This window comes from Mesoplodon densirostris, chromosome 6 (assembly GCF_025265405.1).
Source record: "Mesoplodon densirostris isolate mMesDen1 chromosome 6, mMesDen1 primary haplotype, whole genome shotgun sequence".
NCBI lineage: Eukaryota > Metazoa > Chordata > Mammalia > Artiodactyla > Ziphiidae > Mesoplodon > Mesoplodon densirostris.
In genome coordinates, this window is record NC_082666.1 from 72,965,482 (window position 1) to 72,986,218 (window position 20,737).

At 36.0% G+C, this 20,737-nt stretch overlaps 1 protein-coding gene across 6 annotated transcripts in view; it reads left to right on the forward strand.

Annotated features, from left to right (window-relative positions):
- Positions 1-20,737, forward strand: part of RFX3 (regulatory factor X3) — a 297,259-nt gene that overhangs the window by 161,691 nt on the left and 114,831 nt on the right. For all 6 annotated transcript variants that reach the window (XM_060100833.1, XM_060100834.1, XM_060100830.1 and 3 more), the window contains one exon: positions 17,730-17,827. In XM_060100833.1, the coding sequence (XP_059956816.1) occupies positions 17,730-17,827 (98 nt within the window). The remainder of the gene's footprint in view (positions 1-17,729; positions 17,828-20,737) is intronic.

Sequence of the window (20,737 nt, forward strand, 5' to 3'; positions counted from 1 at the left end):
AAGGAAACCACAAATAAGACGAAAAGACAACCCTCAGAATGGGAGAAAATATTTGCAAATGAAGCAGCTGACAAAGGATTAATCTCCAAAATATACAAGCAGCTCATACAGCTCAATATCAAAAAACAAACAACCCAATCCAAAAATGGGCAGAAGACCTAAATAGACATTTCTCCAAAGAAGATATACAGATTGCCAACAAACACATGAAAGAATGCTCAACATCACTCATCATTAGAGAAATGCAAATCAAAACTACAATGAGGTATCACCTCACACCAATCAGAATGGCCATCATCAAAAACTCTACAAACAATAAATGCTGGAGAGTGTGTGGAGAAAAGGGATCCCTCTTGCACTGTTGGTGGGAATGTAAATTGATACAGTCACTATGGAGAACAGTATGGAGGTTCCTCAAAAAACTAAAAAACTAAAAATAGAACTACCATACGACCCAGCAATCCCACTGCTGGGCATATACCCTGAGAAAACCATAATTCAAAAAGAGTCATGTACCAAAATGTTCATTGCAGCACTATTTACAATAGCCAGGACATGGAATCAACCTAAATATCCATTGACAAATGAAAGGATAAAGAAGATGTGGCACATATACAATGGAATATTACTCAGCCATAAAAAGAAACGAAATTGAGTTATTTTTAGTGAGGTGGATGGATCCAGAGTCTGTCATACAGAGTGAAGTAAGTCAGAAAGAGAAAAACAAATACCATATGCTGACACATGTATATGGAATCTTAAAAAAAAAAAATGGTTCTGAAATACCTAGGGCCAGGACAGGAATAAAGACACAGACATAGAGAATGGACTTGAGGACACGGGGAGGGGGAAGGGTGAGCTGGGCTGAAGTGAGAGAGTGGCATGGACATATATACACTACCAAGTGTAAAACAGATAGCTAGTGGGAAGCAGCCACATAGCACAGGGAGGTCAGCTCGGTGCTTTGTGGCCACCCGGAGGGGTGGGATAGGGAGGGTGGGAGGGAGATGCAAGAGGGAGGAGGTATGGGGATATATGAATATGTATAGCTGATTCACTTTGTTATAAAGCAGAAACTAACACACCATTGTAAAGCAATTATACTCCAATAAAAATGTTTAAAAAAAAAAGTCAATAAAATCGGAAGTGGAAAAGGACAAGTTACAACTGATACCACATAAATATGAAGGGTCATAAGAGACTACCACTAACAATTATATGCCTATAAATTGGGCAACCTAGAAGAAATGGACAGATTTCTAGAAACATACAACCTTCCAAGACTGAACCAGGAAGAAAGAGAAAATATGAACAGACCAGTTACCAGTAATGGAAAAATATGTAGTGTAATTTTTAAGAGTAATTTTTAATATTTGTACTTTTTGACTTTATAAGTATTTTACAATTTGGATTAATATGGAATTGAGCCCTATATATAGTTTACATGTACTCATTTGATAACTTTCTAGAGATCATTTTAAATGTTTTTGACTATTTCAAGTGCCCTAACTGGCCATTTTTTAATTAAAAAAAATAAAATTTGTCTGTAAACCTAATTGGTCATTGATTCAGCCCCAAATTAGTCATCAGCCATTTTTTTGATCCATATCTTTAGTCATTTATCTTTGGCTTCAAAACATTTTTACTTTTGCTAATGTAAAAGTATTCTTCACCTAAATAGTTATCTAATGTAATATGTTGTCAGTGCTTACAAGGCCCCATCTTTTTATTTCTTTGGAAGCAGCCTTTCATGGTAGAATGTTTTTTCCTATCATTCCAATGAATTTTATTCTTTAAAATAGCATATGGGTGGAGCTATTAAATGAGAAAGTCATGAAGTTAACAATAATAAAATGCATTTATTTAGGAATAGTATGAGAACTGAACTTTCTTACTCCCTTCGCTGTCACCTTCTTCTTTTTGCTGTTTTTCTCCCCTAATGTGCCATTTGCCTGTGTGTTTTTTTTTTCTTGTTGTTCATTGGCAGCTCAGAGCTATTTGTTGAATTTCAGTTTGTGCTCGCCTCCTTTCCTTCATCAAACCCTTATTGAGGGTTTACTATGTTCCAGGCATTGTGATAGAGGCTAAAGAAGAAACAGGTATTGTTCCTGCCTTCATGGGGCTTACATACAAAACACAATTCTCTCTCTCTCCTCTACATCAGAAGTACCCTTGTTCTTGCGGGGAAGTTATTTGTACTAAGATGTAAATGGATGGCAAAATATGAAATTTAAATTATCAACTACAGTGCTTAGGAATGGGCAAAGCATTAGCTCAAAGGGATCATTCTCCCTTGTGAGGTTCCATGCAAATCATCAGGCAAATGGTAAGTAGAGTTTAGATGTGCTTTCCCAGCAACTGTTAAATTGACTGCAATATGTGCTACCAACATGCAGGGACAACTTGGTGGTTAGATCAATAATACCTTTTGTTTACTGAGTGAAAAACCATGGAGACATCAAAGAAAATCAGTTAAGGAAATAAGGTCCCTGTCCATCGTCCTGATAAGACCATCTGTTAAAATTTCAAGAAGGATAATGGTTCCTTAGTCTATCTCTACAATTCTCTTACTTGTATTTCATAGAAATTGGCATTTTGAGGAGAGCAGTATTGGAGAAGTCAATAATTTTAAAAATCATTTTTGACTAAGAAACAACTTTAAAATTTATTTTAGACAATGCATGAGTTTTCTTTTTAATTAACTCTTATAACATTGTTTTAATAGTTCTAACAAGTAGCTAACCATTATTCCATGTTGTAGTATTTTCTTTAAATTCTTTCTCCTCTATTTTTACTTCCTTCTAATTTGTTTTCAGATTCTAAAACTTAATATGTTTCTCTCAATTCCATCAAAATTAAAATCGTGATCTTTCATATTCACTAAACTTTTTCTTTTTTAATTTATTCCTTTGTTTTAAAAATTTTACCCAAGAACTATATGCAACACATTTTGTTAATAAAAGATTGAAATAGTATAGAAGCATCCAGACAGAATAAGTGAAGCTTATTTTATTGTCAGTCTTGTCATTTAGTACCATTATAATTTTCTTTCAGCATATCTTCTGAAAAATTATATAATTCAGCCATATACCAGTTCAAAATTCTCTAAGCATAGCACAGGGAAATCAGCTCTGTGCTCTGTGATGACCTACAGGGGTTGGATAGGGAGGGTGGGAGGGAGACTCAAGAGGGTGGGGATATGGAGGCATGTAAGCATATGGCTGATTCACTTTGGTGTAAAACAGAAAGTAACACAGTATTGTGAAGCAGTTATACTCCAATAAATATCTACTGAGAAAAATTCTCGCGCTTCCCTGGTGGCGCAGTGGTTGAGAGTCCGCCTGCCGATTCAGGGGACATGGGTTCGTGCCCCAGTCCACGAAGATCCCACATGCCGCCGAGCGGCTAGGCCCCTGGGCCATGGCCATGGCCGCTGAGCCTGCGCGTCTGGAGCCTGTGCTCCGCAACGGGAGAGGCCACAGCAGTGAGAGGCCCACGTACCTAAAAAAAAAAAAAAAAAAAAAAAAAAATTCTCTAAGCTGATCTCAGAGTATGAATAATTCAGTATTTCTGAAGAGTATGAAGAGTTTTAGAAATTTAACATACTATGTAATAAATTGCTTTTTCACTTAAAGGCAAAGGTAAATAGTGCAATAATTTATACCAGTGGATTGACAGTGTTGATTAATTACTATTTTACTAAAATATCATATTCGCCTTTAAACATTTTAGTCACTATAGGTAATTACTGAAAGAAACTTTGTTATTGTATATATCCTAGCCTCTTGTGAAATAGATTTTGGATTCTAGGGTTTGATAACAGTATTCTCCTAATTTTCATTAGGTGCTCCTAATTTTCATTAGGTGATTTACCCAATGACTTTTGAGGCTCTTTTTTGTCCTTTGATATTTTTGTTTTTGATTTACTGTGTACCCTAAATATTCAAACTTTTACAGGAAGAATTAGCCTTTTATTTCCCCTAAGTCTTAAAATTTAGCAGGAAATTAAAGATTTTGGTTGGCATATATGTCTTAATTAGGGGCTATTAATGCGAATACAGGTGAGGAAGGGGGAAGTGGTTCTGAGTGTATTTTATTTTCCCTGGGAATCCTGAAAACCCATGGAGGGGGAAAGTGGTAATAACAATTGCTTTGGAGTCTATCTGGATTAGTTTCCTATTGCTGTGTAACAAATTACAACAAACTTAGTGGCTTAACACCCATTTATTATCTCATAATTTCTGTAAATCAGAAGTCTGAGTGGACTCAACTGGGTTCTCTGTTCTAGGTCTGAGAGACTGAAATTAAGGTGTCTGTCACACTGGGTGTTTATGTAGTGGTCCTCGGGAAGAATTCACTTTCAAGCTCTTTCAGGTTGTTGGGGAGAATTCATTTCCTTCCTTTCAGTTATAGAGGACTGAGGTCTCTGTTTTCTTGCTGGCTGTCAGCTGGGGTGTGCTCTCTGCTCCTAGAGGCTGCCCACATCACTTCTCACGTGGACTCTCCTTCTGCAGACGTGCATGTTGAAGCGTTCTCTGCTTTAACTCTCTGACCTCCTCTTCTGCCACCAGCCAGAGAAGCAGTCTAATTTGAAAGGCTTATGAGCCTGGGTCAGTCCCAATTTTAAGCTCAATCGTGCCATGTAACACAATCACGGAAGAGATTTCTCATCACTTTCATAGGTTACAGGGATGCAGGTTTGGAATCTGAGAGATTTTTAGAATTCTGCCTACAATATCACTTCAAAAAATAGCATCAGTCTTCATAATAGGTCACTCATAACCAGTGAGCTAGGGGCAAGCATATAACTCACATATGAAAGGCCATTAAGGAGGCCTAAATGTTAAAATGAGATTTTTGCTGCAAAGGATATATGGTGAGATTACTGTGTTTGGACAGTCTGGATGGGCAGACTCAATGTTATACAGAATTCATTTCTCTCCCAAACAAATGAATAATTTCAATATAATTCAATCAAAACATCAAACAGGGTTTTCTTAAAAGTTGAAAAGCTAATTCTAAAGTTCATGGAAGAGAATACAGGAAAGAAGAGCTGTGAAGGACTTGTTGTACCAATCTTATAAAATACTACAAAGCTATAGTAATAAAAACTGAATGGTAACAGACCAGGCGTAAGTAAACAGATCCATGTATAAATGAGAACTTAGTTCATGATAAATATACCCTTTCAAATTAAAAAAAAGATAATGCAGTAAGTGGTGTTGAGAAAAATTGGTTATCTGTTTAGAAAAAAATAAAGGTATACCTTTATCTTAATACCCAAAATAGATTGTAGAACTAATCAGTTTTAAAACTGCAAAACCGATAGAAACAAAATCAGGAGAATATTTTTTCATAATCTTAAGAAGGGGAAGATCATCTTACGTAGAATATAAAACATCACAAGGCTTATAGGAAAGGCATTGAAATAGTTGGCCAAGTAATAATTAATAAACACCATAAACAGAGTTAAAGGAAAAATATATATTAAATACATTGGAGTAAAAATTTCATCATGTTTAACAAGATCCTGTAAATCATTAAGGGAAGACAAGCAATGCAATAGATAAATGGACATAAGGTATGAATAGGCTATTCACACAACATGAGAAACCAATGGCCAGTAAACATATGGAGAGGATCAACTCTATAGTATGTTTGATTAAAAACTAGATGTATTCCTTCTTTATAGCACTTTTTTTATAATAGAAAAAAAGTAGCCTGAATATTCATAAATAGTGGAATGGTTAAGTAAGTTTTATCTGTACTATAGCATACTATGAAACCAATAAAAATAGTTGTACATGCATGTACACACAGACACCCATACATACACACTTGAAAAGAGCTCCAAGATGTATTGTTAAGTGAAGAAAAGTAAGTAGCAGGAAAACACATTATCTGTCACCTGGTTCATATACGTACTATTGAACAAAAAGGTATTTTATCAGATACATAAAATGTTCAGTTGTGTATTTTCCCTTATATTTAGGTTGGGCCCTGTGGCATATTCTGGGTAGTAGTTTGTGAGTGTATTATTTGTGAGTCAAGGCATTTAGGAGCTATGATGCCACCTCTACAATCTTTAGCTCCTCTAAGGCTACATCAGGATGACACAACTACAAAATGGTAGAGCTTTGTTAATCAGAGTCTCTAAAGTGACCATGTGGATCAGGACCTCCTGTGTACCCTCAGTTAGATGAGTAACTTAGGAGTTAAAGCACTGAGATTTGGGGGCTGTCTGTTGTTGCAGTTAGTGCTAACTCTTCGGCTCCTGGCTAGTACAGAGACAAAAATGCACATGAAGGTGAATTTATTGGTAGGACGTTGGAGGACTGCATGCTGTCCTACGGTTGGTTAATCAGGTTGGTTAGTCATTATGTCCAGGAACAGGAATAGCCGGAAGTGAGTGTGAGCATAAAGCAGGGGGCAATCACATTTTACTCTGATTTACTTTTTGTTTGAATCATATGCAACTGTATTTATGTATAAATTTTATTATGAAAATATTAGGATAAGTAAAATAAAATATTGCTAAAAAGTAAGTGATATGCCAAGTTTGCTTCAAAATTAACTTGACCCTCGCTATGGTAGTATTATGGCTACTATTCATTTTGTTTAGGAGTTTAGGTAACTAATAAGTTGATACAATGAAGTAACTAATTGTTTTAATTCATGTATGAAATAAGTTTTCTAAAGTGGAAAGTCTTTTGGTGAGACTCTCATTATTAAAGAGTATGATTTATAGCGTATGATATGTAGTATAGTATTTTTAATTTTCAGTCCTTTGCAGGCTGCTTAATGATTTTGCTTTTTCCAAAGTCCACTATATAGTTATTTTTTACTTACCAGTTTTCTGTAAAATTACTTAAATGAATTCATTTAATAAGGAGTACCTTATATTTCTACCAGAAATGAAAAACTAGTATCCCTTGACATAAATGGAAGATAAACATAAAATTAAATACAGTAAAAATGAAATAATATTACATGATTTGGCTAACTGCTTTTGCTTGACAACACCCAACACTGGGGCCTACTTTCCTTTAAAAAGTGAGATTGTTAGCCTCAGAGGTGGTAAAGACTGAGACCTTCTCCTTGACATATCAGAATTCTTTAAAAATAATTGAAAATGGAACAAATTCTTAGGATATGGTTCATAGTTATTTACTGTCTTGCCTATGTATCACCAATGTAATCCCACATTTGGGGAAACACTGGTATTATAGAAAGAATTCTAGGATTGGATTCAGAATACCTAGAATCATTGCTACCTGTCACTTACCATGTCTTTGGGTTGTCACTATGTCTTTGTACTTATGTCACTGTTTATAAAATGGGGGCAAAAATGCCTACCATCTTTAATTCATCTCAGAATTTTTGTGAGGAACAAATGAAATAATATTGTATATCACTATTAATAATAGTTTTAGTACTAGTTTAACAATCGTATATAACTAAGGAATTCTGTTATTTTAAGTTACAGTGCTTTGACTACCAACACATAAGTTTAATAATTCATTCTCTTAGTTCCATGTACTCCACCCCAAGGGAGTCAGCATCTCTCTTGCAAATATGCTTCATTACCATAGACCCTGGGAACACGTATGAATCTGCATCTATGCCTTCTCACCAGGGAAGACATTTAAAGTGCATACTCTGATGGTCAGTCTAGAGTTGCAAAATGTATTTTATGCATAGCTAGATCTTCTGATGTGCTGCTTACATTTATTGATATTCTAAGTTTCTGTAGTTTGATTTATTAGTAGAGAGACTAGAGAAGCCTCCTATTCTAAAGACTTGTCCCAATACTGCAGCAAGGTTGGCATACCGAGCTCATTTGCTCTTTCTGGTCACCAGAGTGTTGTTTAGTAAATTTCTTCCCCAAAAAATTATTACTTAGTTTAGTAGAATCTTAGTATTGGTCTGTCCTGCTGGACCCCAAGGGGAATAATGTTTAAGACAGTGTTATAATCATGACAAAAAATGTTCCTCACTTGTAGGAAGTAGTTGTAACTTTGTTCTTTTTGACTCACAAAAATGGCTTTATATATATTTTATGTAATATCTATCAAATTTGTCATTGAGACATCCTTATAAACTAAATCTATTCTGAGTCACATCCCTGCTACCAAAAACACTTCCCCTCTTGCCTTTGGAAACTTGCTTCACCTTTTCCAGTTAGCTCCTGCTCTTTGATGTTAATCAGGTATTTTTCGGGAGATAGATGGTAGGCAGGTAGGGATGATTTATTGAACTAATTCACTCCCAATTGATTCCCTCGTTTTCATATGGTCAGAAGTGCAAGAAAATGAGCCAGGACCTTAATCACTATGTTATTAGCCTTCATATGACTCTACTTGAAGTCCAAGTGTAGCAGTAATGTTTACACTTTCATAATAACTTCTAGTTGCCTATAACAATCACATAGTTTTAGTAAATAATTCCTATACATTTCATGTTTACCTCTAGCCCTGTTGAAGAAGCAGACTTTGTGATGTTTGTTGGATTTGAATGTGCTAGAACCATCATTTATTTACATAACGTCTACTATGAGAAAAGTATATCCAAAAATCTGAGTGTTCCTGAAAAAAAAAAATGGGAGAGCTACATAGTTTATAAGTGAGAGAGTTAACTAACACAGGGACAGTGAGTGAATTTACAATGTAAATGAACAAATTCCTTTTTCACATAAAATGAGCTCTGTCATTTCAATGAACAATATCCTGTTTTCCAACAGTTCACATTCATCACATTCTTTGAAGTAGAGGGCTACCAGTCTTAGAAGATTAAACAGGAATTTTGTAGTTATCACTGCATATCCCAGGAAGAACTTTGTAAATTAACATTAAAGATCTAGGGAAACATCTCGTTCTTTCTCAGCAAACACAAGGAGAGACTTTAACATTTTTTTCTAAGCTGTCCTGTCACTTAACCATGCTCTTTGTTCACTGTGATCTTGTGATCATAATGTATAAACATCCGGTACCTGCAAGTAACTTTCAGCATTCAAAATATTTGTAGGATTCTTTGTTGGCAAGATTTATTAAACAGTATTGTAATGTATAATTTACCTTACTTTTAACCAAGACTAAGAAAATGGCTTTAGGTTTTTGATTTCTGTTCCCATAACCGTGCCTGTAAAGGAAATTAGTTTTCCCCTTATGCTCTTTTTTTTTTTTTTTTTTTTTTTTTTTTGCGGTATGCGGGCCTCTCACTGTTGTGGCCTCCCCCGTTGCGGAGCACAGGCTCCGGACGCGCAGGCTCCGGACGCGCAGGCTCAGCGGCCATGGCTCACGGGCCCAGCCGCTCCGCGGCATATGGGATCCTCCCAGACCGGGGCACGAACCCGTATCCCCTGCATCGGCAGGCGGACTCTCAACCACTTGCGCCACCAGGGAGGCCCCCCCTTATGCTCTTTTCTTTTGTTGCATCTTTTCTTCTAGCAACAAGTACTCACACTGTACTCACTGAACTTTTTGACTTATCTTTCCTCAATCCCTCCAATTCCCTACAGTTTTACTGGTCCAGAAATATTGAATTAGTTCCGTTCCTTCTCTTTTCTCACAAGGTGGCTTTTCTAATTAACTCTCTGCTGCTACTCTGGATGTCTTACTCCCCCACCCTGCCCTTTTATTAATAGCTGTTCCAGTGTAGATCCTTTTCCTTCTGCTTCACTTTTGGTCAGTCCCATAGCAGCCTCTAACATAGCTGTTCTAATATCCCATGTTTTTAATCTGCTAAGAGCTCTTTCATATCTCTTGTGGGTCTATTAAAGTCATCTTAATGCAGTTTTTGACAGTTCTCAGTACTAAGGTTTGAAATGTTTTGTGCCAACCACGTGTGTAAGGAATGCTTTTATACAAGAAAGGCAATGAAGATCTTGACATAATAAAGACATTTTTACAAAAAGATTAGTATTGTTCTTAGCTGACTAATAAGCTTAACAATTATAAATGATTTCATTTACTATTGAAAAGGATTTCTGTTTTGAAGTGTGATTCATTTTATTTTTCTTGAAGCACATCCAAAACAACATATTGTATAAATTTGTCCTGAAAATCTACTAACTGATTCTGTTGAACTAGCACATTTTCCTGTGGTACGTAGTTTGTTTTGGTATTCACTCCTTTTTATAAATAATAAGAATTATAAAAATTCACAAAAATAAGGAAATGCATTTGTAATACTACATTTGAATAGTAATAAGAGGTGCTTCCATTTAAATATGTATTAGTAAGACAGTGTTAAGTTGCTTAATTTAACATCTAGTGTATGAATGTAAATACATTGTTGCATGTATTTATACTGGGGGATATTTATTTTCCTTCAGATGACAAAGAATGGATATATTTCTTGTACAGAATGTTATGGTTTGACTTCATTACCGCCAACATTCTGATATGTACTAGGTAGCCTTTTAGAAATTAGCCCAAGGTCATTTTTATTAAATGAACAGTTAATTGTAGAAATTGTTGATTATTTCTGTTAATTCCACCTTTGTCCATCTCTTTTCAGTTCATATTTTCACCACTTTGTTGTTTATTAAAATTCAAGTGGTGAAAAATATCTGTTCATTCTCTTAGGAAACACTTCTGAGAATTTATCCTGGGAAAGACAATGAAATTAAGAGAAAATTAATTTCCTATAGAGTTTATTTAATCATCTCCTTCCTTTCCCCTGAGGACTTGGATAGGGTAAGCAGTAAAATGTGACAGTTTATAGATTTCACAAAGATGGATGGAAAATACAGTTATTGGGAATAGTAATGACATGCCTACAGGATGCTAGTTTCCCCATATCTTTCAGCATTGCTAACCTGAGCAGTTCCTGCACTGCAGTACGGCAAATAAAAGAAAAAATAAACTTTTCATAGATAACTATTTAGTAAATATTTGAATAGAAATTAATATTTAACATAAGGACAGTATAGAATAATATTTGAACAAATTTGAACCACAGTTAATTATTTTAGGAAAGAGAAAATAGCATGCAACTTCCTTTTAAATTTTTACCTTTGGTCTTTAATGATACATTAAAGGGCATTAAAAGTAATCACATCAGTTCACTTTGGAATAATAAGCATTCCTTCGTTTTTGTTTTTGCTTTTTAATGAATACACATCCACATTTAGAAGATACTATAAACTTCACAAATATTCACTGGGCATTTCCTTTGCTAGGTGCAGGGCATTATTTAATATTGAGCAATAAATATAGTGTGTTTACAATGTGTTGGGTCTTTGAGAATATATCACAATATAAAAAATGCTCTACGTGTGCACTTCCATCCTGTGACTGGATCTGTAAGTCTCAATAAAGTTATTCTGTATACATAGCTCTCTTCCTGGATCTGAATAATTTTAATTTGAGGTAGAAAGGAGCATTTCTGTGGCTCTCCAATGCACGTTTACTAATAATAGAGCCCCACTGTCCCCTCCCCCCCACAAAGGAAAGAAAATCAAATAACCCTCAACTAAAATGTAAGTAAAAGACTTTGAAGGACCTTAACTTTTCATTGGTGAAATGAGACATGTATACATAAGGTAGTTATTTTTCCTTTCTCCTTTCTTTTTTCTTTTTTTACCCCTCTTTTACTTCCTTCACTATCATTATACCCTTGAAAGAATACTTTCTCAAACTACAGGCAATTCCATCTCTCATCACTAAATTCTTTCAAAGGCCTCTTTGGCCCAGTTTCTAATGATTAGTCGACAAACCATACTTACTGGATAATAATGAAAATAGCGTTACCTCCAAAATATGCTATAATTCATTATTTTTAGTGTTTTTCTGGTTTCTATTTAAGTAAATAGGTCTTCTGTTTACTTCATCAGTCCTTTAACTTGGTAGATAATGCAAAGAATTATGCCCTATTTTTATGCTGTACTGTAAAGTCTCAGTGTAATCAAGAGACGTATTTATATATTGATGTCCTAGATAAGTTAGCCAGCATCTATCCAGAATTCTTTTCCAAGATTCTTGACACTTTTCTGAGTTTCGTTTCTACTTTAATTACAGAATCTCATGATTTGAAGGAACCCTTGATGAACATTTATTGTGCATATTTATGGCTGAAGCCAAGTGGGATATAAAGATGAAAATTACACAGATGTAGAAGACAAGATTCATATTTTGAAGTATTTAAGAACGTCTCTCATTATTCAAGATGTATTATAATTATCATATATGCCTATGCTATGCTTTGCCTTTATGTTTAATAGTTTTGGATTCTCACAAAAATTCTTTATGATAGAATAGATACAATTTTTATTTTACACACAAAGAAATTATTACTTAAAGAAGTAAATTGACTATCCCAATATATAAACAGCAAGTGTCAGCATAAAGACTTAAAATCAGTTCTCCTATTTCCAAATCAACTGAATATGCCACCACACCATATTGGCCCCCATGAAGGAAACCAATTAAGGACATTTGTTTCTTTCAGTTTTTACTTCATGTTATTTTGAAACTGTTCTTAGATGCAAAGACATATAAGATATATTTATTATTTATTCTTGATAATTTTCTTGATGAAATTTCCCTCTTTATCTTTGGTAATATCGGTTGTCTTGAAGTCTACTTTGACTGATATTAATATAACCAGTCTTTCTTGTGATTGGTGTTTGCAAAAGCCTGTCTTTTTATATCTTTTTATTTTTAACCTGTCTTTGTATATTTAAAATGTGTTCTGGTGGAGAGTATATAGTTAGAGTTTACATTTTTACCCATTATAACAGTCAAGATTTAAACTGAGTATAATTATAGATATGGTTGCATTTAATTCTAGCTTCTTGTAATTTTCTGTTTGTTCCATTTGTTCTTCTTTTATTTCCTCTATTTCTGCCTTCTATTGGATATACTGAGTGTTTTCTAGTATTGCATTTTATCTCCTCTATTAACTATCCTATTTTTTAATATGGTGTTTATATCTTTAATTGACCACAGCCTGTGTTCAAGTAATACTACACTACTTAACATATAAGAATATTACAAAAGTGTGTTTTCATTTCCCTCTCCCCTCTTTTGTGCTATTTTTGTCATACATACATTTCATTTCTACATATGTCGTAAATAAACCCTGGTATACACATATTGTTATTTTTGCTTTACATAGGCAATTATCTTTTATAGAAATTAAAAGATGAGAAAACAAACAAAAAAACCTTTACCTATGAAGTTACCATTTCTAGTGCTCCTCATTTCTTTGTATAGGTCCAGTTTTCCATCTGGTATTATTTTTCTTCAGTCCAAAGAGCTTCCTTTGTGGCTACCTTCACTGGACATCTGCTAGAGCAGGATGAATTCTCTCAGCTTTTGTCTGAGAAAGGATTTCCTCTTCATTTTTGAAGATATTTCACTGGTTGTAGGATTCTTGATTGAAATTTTCCTCTCACTGCTTTAAATACGTTGTTTGATTGTCTTAGGCTTGCATTATTTTTGACTGGGAAGTTTTCAATCATTCTAATACCTGTTGCCTTGTACATAATGCGTCTGTTTTCTGTCTTGCTTAAAAATTTTTCTCCTTAATATGGGTTTTTAGCACTCTAATTATGATGCACTTTGGTGTGGTTTTCTTTTTCTATACATTGACATATGTTAAGCTTCTTACAATGTTTATGGTTTTAATAAAATTTGGATGTTTCTACCACTCTTTCTTCAAATATATTTTCTGTTCTTCCTCTTCTTCTGGGACTATAGTTATACTGTTTTAGACTACTTGATATTGTTGCATAGTTCATTGGTTCTCTACTCTTCATTATTTCCTTTTTTTTCTCTGTTCTTCAGATAGTTTTTATTGCTAGGTTTTCAACTTGACTTGTCTTTTCTTCTGCATTATGTAATCTGCTCTCAATTCCATTCAGCAAATTTTTCATTTCAGATACTGTATTTTTCAACTCTACAAATTTGACTTGGTTCATTATAGCTTCTTTTTTTCTCATCATGTTTGTGTTTTCCTTTAAATCTTAAGTCTGTTTAGAACAGCTGTTTTAATGTCTCTGTCTGCCACTTCATATCTTCCATTTCTAGACTTGTTTCTATTGATTGATTTTCTTTCTGGTTATATATCACATTTTTCTGCTTCTTCATGTGTCTAATAATTTTTTTGAATGCTGGACATTATGGTTCTTATGGTTTTATATGTCTGGATTTTGATGTCTTCCTTTAAAAGTGTTAAATGTAGTTATGTATAGGCAGTTACTTGTGGATATTATCAAGGCTTTTCTTTCAGATTTGTTAGTATGGACCTAAAGTAGTCTTTATTCTAGACCTAATTTAGCCCTTCTGCTAAGGCTCGCTCTGCCCTTCTGGTGTTTCTACAGAATGCCCTAGGTGTTCAATAAGGTCATGTCACTGTGGATGGTCAGAATTTGAGCATCTCTGCCCCCTACACACGTGCAGCTTGTTTTCAACATCAGACTCAAGGGGATCTCTGTGAACATTTCTGGATCTATTTCTCTGCTTAACTTCCTTTCTGATACTGCCCCCAAACTTCAGGTGACTCAGCTTTCCCAAATGCAGTATCTGTCTCCTCACCTCAGTGAGACCATGATGCTCTGCTTCATTTCTCCATTCTTGCTCTGCACTCTGATTACATCCAGGTCAAAAGCTAAGATCATTATAGAGTTCACATTACTTGTTTTCCTTCTTTTAAGGAACACAATCTTACGATACATTTTGTTGAATGACTGAAAACATTGTTTTACATATCTTGTCTACTTATCTACTTGTTTAGTGTGGCGGGGGGGCATTTCCAGTAGTATTTACTCCATCATGGCCAGAAGTGGAAATCCTTCCGTATATCGAGATATATATTTGATATAATAGATACAAGATATGAATTCATAAAGGATGTTAGTTACATCATCTCTTCCATCTCATTTTTTAATATAAATTTATTTATTTTTTGTTTTTATTTTTGGCTGTGTTGGGTCTTCATTGCTGTGGGAGGGCTTTCTCTAGCCACAGAGAGCGGGGGCTACTCTTCGTTGTGGTGCATGGGCTCTAGGCACGCGGGCTCAGTAGTTGTGGCTGGTGGGCTCTAGAGCGCAGGCTCAGTAGTTGTGGCACATGGGCTTAGTTGCTCCATGGCATGTGGGCTCTTCCCAGACCAGGGATTGAACCCGTGTCCCCTGCATTGGCAGGTGGATTCTTAACCACTGCACCACCAAGGAAGCCCTCTTCCATCTCATTTAATGTCGCCCAGCAAAGTAACCATTTTTAGAAGTTTGGTGTGCCTCCTTCTATTTTCCTTTGTATATTTAAGTACATTTGTATGCACTTGTGCCCATGTATGCAGATATATACATAAATCAAATTACACTGTAGGTATTTTTCAGCAACATACTTTTTCACTTAGAATATGTTTTAGAGATCTTGCTGTTGAAGTATGTATCAGTCTTACTTAATTCTTTTAACATCAACCATATGTTCTACAGAATGGTTTCCTATATTTATTTAATTACTCTGCTTTTCACAGTCATTAAGGCTTTTCCTTCTAACTTCTTGCTCTTATAAACTGTATTTTTAAAAATAATATTGTACAGCAACTCTTCAGATGGTGAATACTTCTGTAGAAGAAATCACAAAGATGTCAAATAGTTTGCCTGTTGCTTTCCCTAACAGTTTTTACATATTTATATTACTCCTAAATAATAAGACCCAGGTATTTTTTAAGAAATAGTTGATTTCAGATCTAGGACAGGAAATACAAGAGGTAGGTCTGGTCCATCTTATCATAACAGAAAGCATGGGAGTTAGAGAAAGATTACTGTAGTCCTGTCAAAAGACACAGGATACAGTTTGAAGGGACTATCATTGGTCAAAGATGGGACAATTTTAGGGGAAAAAAAGACTGCTGTGTTAAAAAAAATCGAATACAGTATGTTCAAAAGTTAAAAATCATAAGGATACAAGCAAACTCAAACTAAAAGCAACATTGGTCACCTTGGGGAGGGAGCTAGGGGAAAAAAAATCATTATTCTGAGTACTGGTAAATAATGAATCATGCATTTATCCTATTCTTCCTGTGCAAACCTTATTTCAGAGTAAGCAAATACTAATAAGAGGAATTCCTTTATAGAATTCTACTAGTAAATGAAGAGGGAATAACAGAATCAGATTACCATAAGATTACAGCCTTTTATTAATTAAAATAATCCCTCTAGAAAATGATCATCAATGACTAGTGATATCCTCAGGGTAAAACATGGGTAGGAAACATTATAATCAATGTATCCAGCTGACAACACCTGAACCCCCAATCAAATAATATTGCAGAATGAGAGACAACCAGCTGTTCTATGGTAACCTATATGATGCAATAAGAAGTACACAGCTTTTTTTTTTTTTTTTTTTTTTTTTTTTGCGGTATGCGGGCCTCTCACTGCTGTGGCCTCTCCCGTTGCGGAGCACAGGCTCCGGACGCGCAGGCTCAGCGGCCATGGCTCACGGGCCCAGCCGCTCCGCGGCATATGGGATCCTCCCAGACCGGGGCACGAACCCGTATCCCCTGCATCGGCAGGCGGACTCTCAACCACTTGCGCCACCAGGGAGGCCCGTGAAGTACACAGCTTTTAAAAAATTGAATCTATTCAAGGCCCTTGATCTAGCTACTCATTTATAGGAAATACAAAGATAGAGGAATTTATTAAATGACATCTCAGGGATGCTATCAGCCAAATTTAGCATTCTAGAAATTCTACTAGATAAATGATCCAGTTTTTTCAATAACTAATAGTCAAGATATAAAAAGGATGGGAAACTGTTAGAGATTAAAAGAGAAAGATAGGAAATATCAACTGGATGTAACATGTAGACCTTTTTTGGATCTGATTTGAACAAGCCAACTCTAAGAAGACATTGGAATAATTAGAGAAATTTGAACAGTCACTGGGGTTTATATGATATTAAGGAATTGTTAATGTTTTATTTCTGATGTTAGTGTTGTGTTCATGTTAAAAGTAGCTCTTTTCTCTTAGGAAAAAAGTGAAATATTACTAGTGAAATGATGCAAGTTCTATACTTTTAAATAATCCTGTGGGGGGCTAAAGGGGAATGTCTAGTGACATTTATTTATCTTGGATGATGATTACATGGGGTTTATTATAGTATTTTTTCTATGTATAAGTGTTTGAACTTTTCCATTGTGAATTTCTTAATTAAAAAATAAATGTAGCGGGCTTCCCTGGTGGCACAGTGGTTGAGAGTCCGCCTGCCGATGCAGGGGACACAGGTTCGTGCCCCGGTCTGGGAGGATCCCACATGCTGCGGAGCGGCTGGGCCTGTGAGCCATGGCCGCTGAGCCTGGCGCGTCCAGAGCCTGTGCTCCACAACGGGAGAGGCCACAACAGTGAGAGGCCCGCGTACCGCAAAAAAATAAAAAATAAAAAATAAAATAAATAAATGTAGCGTTCACAAGCCAGGTGAAGAGAATTTCATAAATCATCAAAATAAGTGCGGAGCTTTCAGAATATATACACACTTGAAGTATGTATATATACATATATACCTGCAAGAATGTTACAGAATTTTTTTGCATAAATGCTACAGTTGATTTGGACTCAACATGCACTTATCTTGAAATTAGCATGAACCTAACAGTTTTCATCATAAAGCATTCTCATGTTTATCAACACCCTAGAGAAATCTTTGAGGTAAATCTAATGCTGTGTATTCATTCTGTTGTATCTACCCCTCACCAAAGTCCTAATATTTGCTTTCCAGGTGCAGCAGGTACAGACTGTGCAGCAGGTACAGCATGTCTATCCAGCTCAGGTGCAGTACGTGGAAGGAAGTGACACTGTCTATACCAATGGAGCAATGTAAGTTTATGTATGGGAGTTGTATTCATTCTCCCACTCCCTCGGTTAGAGAAAAGTAAGGTACTTTCTGACACCTTCTACTTGTCCCAAATTGATGTTTGAGCTTAAGCCGATGTATGTTCACTAAGAACAGTGTTCACCAATAAGGTGAATTTTTGTGTACGTGTTTTCTGTAAACTAATATAAAATTACTATATTAGGAGGGTTTTTTGCATTTATTAAATAGGTACTTACTTTACGTAAAAGTGCCTGGTACTCAATAAATCTTCTTTTCCTGTCTGAACTTCTCCTCCCCCTAAAACTCCCAACCCGTCTCCTTTGCATCAACAGTAATGTCCATTTGTACATTTATTTCATTTAAGTTTTTCAGACAGTTTGGGTTAAGATTCAGGATGTTATTATAAATAAAGGGACTAATAACTATTATAAGTCACCAGGTTTGTTTTCATTTACCACAGATTTTTGTTTGCAATCTGTTGGATCTCTGAGTTCTAAAATGAATTCAGATTCTCTCATTGACTCTTCTGTGTGCCCTAGGTTGATAACCTCTGCTTTCTTTATTCTTACTGCACCTACTCCTTGGGTGATTTCATAGATTCCCATGACACCAACCTGTAACTCCACGAGGGCAGGGATTTTTGTCCGGTTTGTGTTGTTGTTGTTTTTGTTCCACTGCAATAAATCTAACACCAGAAGAGTGTATGGTATGTAGAAAATGCATTTATTGCTACCTATTATTATAACTAAACAACTTAAAACCCTGGTTTAACTATCTATTAGTTTTATAATCATGGTCAAAGTACTTAACTATTCTGAGCTTTTATTACTCTTTCCTGGGAAGTGGGAGGGTAATTGCCTTACTCTTTCTGGATTGTTGTGAGGATTTAAGGCTATGTATGTAAAGCAACTAGCACAGGGCCTGGTATACAGTAGATGATACAAAACTGAAAACTCTTCATTGATCTTGACTGTCTCTCCTTTCTCATTGCTTTCGGTCACTGAATCTGCCTAAATCACCACTGCCTTTAAACCTCCATTACCTATAAACTAAAGTGGAACTCTCCACCTTGGCATTCTCCCCCTTCCTACCTCTCTAGCTTCACCTTCCACCTGTTCTAGGAACAACCAACTTTGTGCTTGTTTCCCCAAGTACTCTCCTTTCACACCTCTGTATCTTTGGACATGTGGTGTGTTTTCTCTGCTGGAATATCATTCTCTGCCTTTTCTCTTTCCTTCCAAAACCACTACCCCCAGTATAGCGATATCTTTATAGACTAACTCATGACCCCCTCCCTTGAGACGTGGACCCTGGCTCTCCTCTGCAGTTAACTTATTTGTCCCCTGTACAGTAAAGACAGCAGTATACCCAGACTGCCACTTCCACATGGTGCTATGAACGCTTATTTATATTTATCATACTAAGAAGAACTCTCCCTAAATGGGAACTGTTGTCATTTTGTTATTTTATTTACATTTATTTAGGTATTGACACATCAATAAAGGGTCAATACATTTCTGTTACTCTAGTGAATCTATAATACTTTACATATTTTAGACATACTGAATATTTTTTACCTCCTTGTTGTGTAAGGCCAGGGCATCCTGGAGCCTGCTTTTGGAATCTCTACCATAAATCCAAACTCCTGTTGGCATTTATCCGGAAAAGAAATAGGGATGCCTGCCACTTGGTCCTTTATGCTATCAGGGAAAACAAATGGGTTTCTAGACACTGCTAGAGGTCACTGAATTGTATTGTCGTTTCATCCTTGCCTGTGGTAGATCTGTCACCACTACCTCAGAGTAAGGTCATTATATACTCTACCTTTGTTCAAGCAGGTACCATTTCCTACCTAGTGTGTTCTCCTAGTTCAAAGACAGCCTAGGTAAAGCCTTACCAGACGCCACTGGAGGGCTAAGTTATCATTCTGCCATTCCATAACATTTTATCTTACATTTATTACAGCATTCTGTCAGCTAAGAAACCAAGAAAATCTGACAAAAAGAGGTTTAAACAAATTAGGACTTTGATTTTTGTCAGGTAATAAGAAATCTAGAGGTAGCATATTGTGCAAATAACTGGCACCATGTGGTGCAAATATAAAATAAACCTTAGTGGAGAAAATCTTACAAGCTGGCATAAATCACATCCCTCTAGTTAGACTGGATTGTACCATGGAAATTGCTCCAGTAGAAGATCTCTGGCCTCACAGAATGCTACGTATTTCTAGGGATCAGGGCAGTAGACATTAACTGGTTATGTAGTAGAAAAAAATGGCTTTCTTTTCTAGGGAGGAGTGGGTGCCTCTGAAGCTCAGTTCCATCAGCCTGTTCTTCCATTAGGATTAACTTAGACCAGCTGAGCCAGCTTAGTGCTAAGCTACCCAAAGATGACAGGAAATGAGCCTGTAGAAACATCCACAATTGTACTTCCTCTTAGTCTGTGGCTGACATTAGTTTAGCAGCTCAGGGATATCAGGGCCAAGATTTGCTGGTACAGTAGTAAATTTGCTTTGGTTACAGCCATCACATCTGTATTACAGACAGTAAGAAGAGGGAAGGTGCAAGAAGAGGATATGTTATATATGCTATATACGTACATATATATGTGTGTGTGTGTGTGTGTGTGTGTGTGTGTGTGTGTGTACACACACACACACACACACACACGCTTTCCCAGAAACTCCCAGCTCCATTTTGCTTATATCTCATTGGCCATAACTGTGTAACAAAGTAGTAGTTAGGGGACTTCTGTGGTGGCGCAGTGGTTAAGAATCCGCCTGCCAGTGCAGGGGACACAGGTTTGAGCCCTGGTCCGGGAAGATCCCACATGCCACAGAGTAACTAAGCCTGTGCGCCACAGCTAGTGAGCCCACGTGCTGCAACTACTGAAGCCCGAGCACCTAGAGCCCA